At 41.4% G+C, this 1,212-nt stretch overlaps 1 protein-coding gene across 1 annotated transcript in view; it reads left to right on the forward strand.

Moving 5' to 3' along the window:
- LOC106520651 (3-mercaptopyruvate sulfurtransferase) overlaps nt 1-1,212 on the forward strand; it is a gene marked incomplete at its 5' end in the record, with an annotated part of 2,417 nt that continues 1,205 nt past the window's right edge. The window contains 1 exon segment of the mRNA XM_014012857.1: nt 1-257. Within this exon segment, the coding sequence (XP_013868311.1) occupies nt 1-257 (257 nt within the window).

Consider the following 1,212-nt stretch of genomic DNA (forward strand, 5'->3'; position numbering starts at 1 on the left):
GTGGTGGATGTTCCGGGTGTTCGGCCACAGATCGGTCTCGGTGCTGGACGGAGGCATGAAGCTCTGGGAGGCTGACGGACACCCGGTGAGCTCCGAGTACAAGAAGCCCGAGCGTAGAGACTTCCAGGCGACCCTGAACGCATCATGGGTGAAGAGCTACGAGGACGTCCTGGAGAACATCAAGACCAAGGAGGTCCAGGTGGTGGACACCAGGTCTYCTGGCAGGTTCAAGGGTACTGATCCAGAACCCAGAGATGGTGAGCAGAACTTTTTACTCTTTTTAAACAAACACTGAACAGAAGTTTGTTTGTTTTACACATTTCACTGTTTACATACTGTCTACTTCACAAATTGAAGGCAAAGCTCTAGGCTGCAATGTAAAAAGCAAGAAAATAAAAGATTTATGTTGGTGAGAAGAGAAGATGAGTTGGGGCAAGAAGTTAGTTTGTTGGGTGACTGAGAGGGTCTTAAGTGGTCTCGGGGGTGAGTGAATCGGGCTCTAGGAGTTATGGTTGGTATTAGGGGTTATTTAGGGAGGGGGTGAGGAGCTTTATTCAGGCAACTTGTGTTGTCAGCAACTAGAGTCAGGTTTATACATTACAACACACGAGACAGATTAATACTTACATCATTTTGGACATGTTTGTCTGACAAAGTGTTTAGTCGGCAGAAGACACCAGTGACAGCAGAATAAGTGTTTTTTTTTTTATTATTTGAACGATGAATCAGACGAGGCTCGTGTTGTTTGGGTGGACCCCCTTCCACACACAGACACCCAAAACTCAGTTTTCCAAAGGCTCTGTAAGACACTTGGTGTAACTCTACATCAATAGCCCAGAAGAGAAAAAAAACATTGGATGTTCTGTGGGATCGTTTTGAAAGAAAGAGCTTCAAAAAAAAAAAAAAAACTTTCAGCTCAATCGGTAAAATGTTTTTTTTAAAGTTTGAGCATTTTTAAATTCTAAATTATAGGATAATTAACATCACAAATTTCCTTTGACAGTCATGAAAACTTGTCATCCATCACAAAAATGGGCGGCTTACATTTCATTWGAGATCGCTATGAAATGTTTGAATGTTTTAGAAAGTACTTTCAGTGGTTGGATTAATATTGATCAGTTAAAGTCTTGATGCATCTCAGTTATCCAGGTAAAAAATCAAAAAGAAAAAAATAGTATAGGTCTTCTGGACGGGTTCTTCTCTAATGAAACG

This window comes from Austrofundulus limnaeus, unplaced genomic scaffold (assembly GCF_001266775.1).
Source record: "Austrofundulus limnaeus strain Quisiro unplaced genomic scaffold, Austrofundulus_limnaeus-1.0 Scaffold96, whole genome shotgun sequence".
Taxonomy (NCBI): domain Eukaryota; kingdom Metazoa; phylum Chordata; class Actinopteri; order Cyprinodontiformes; family Rivulidae; genus Austrofundulus; species Austrofundulus limnaeus.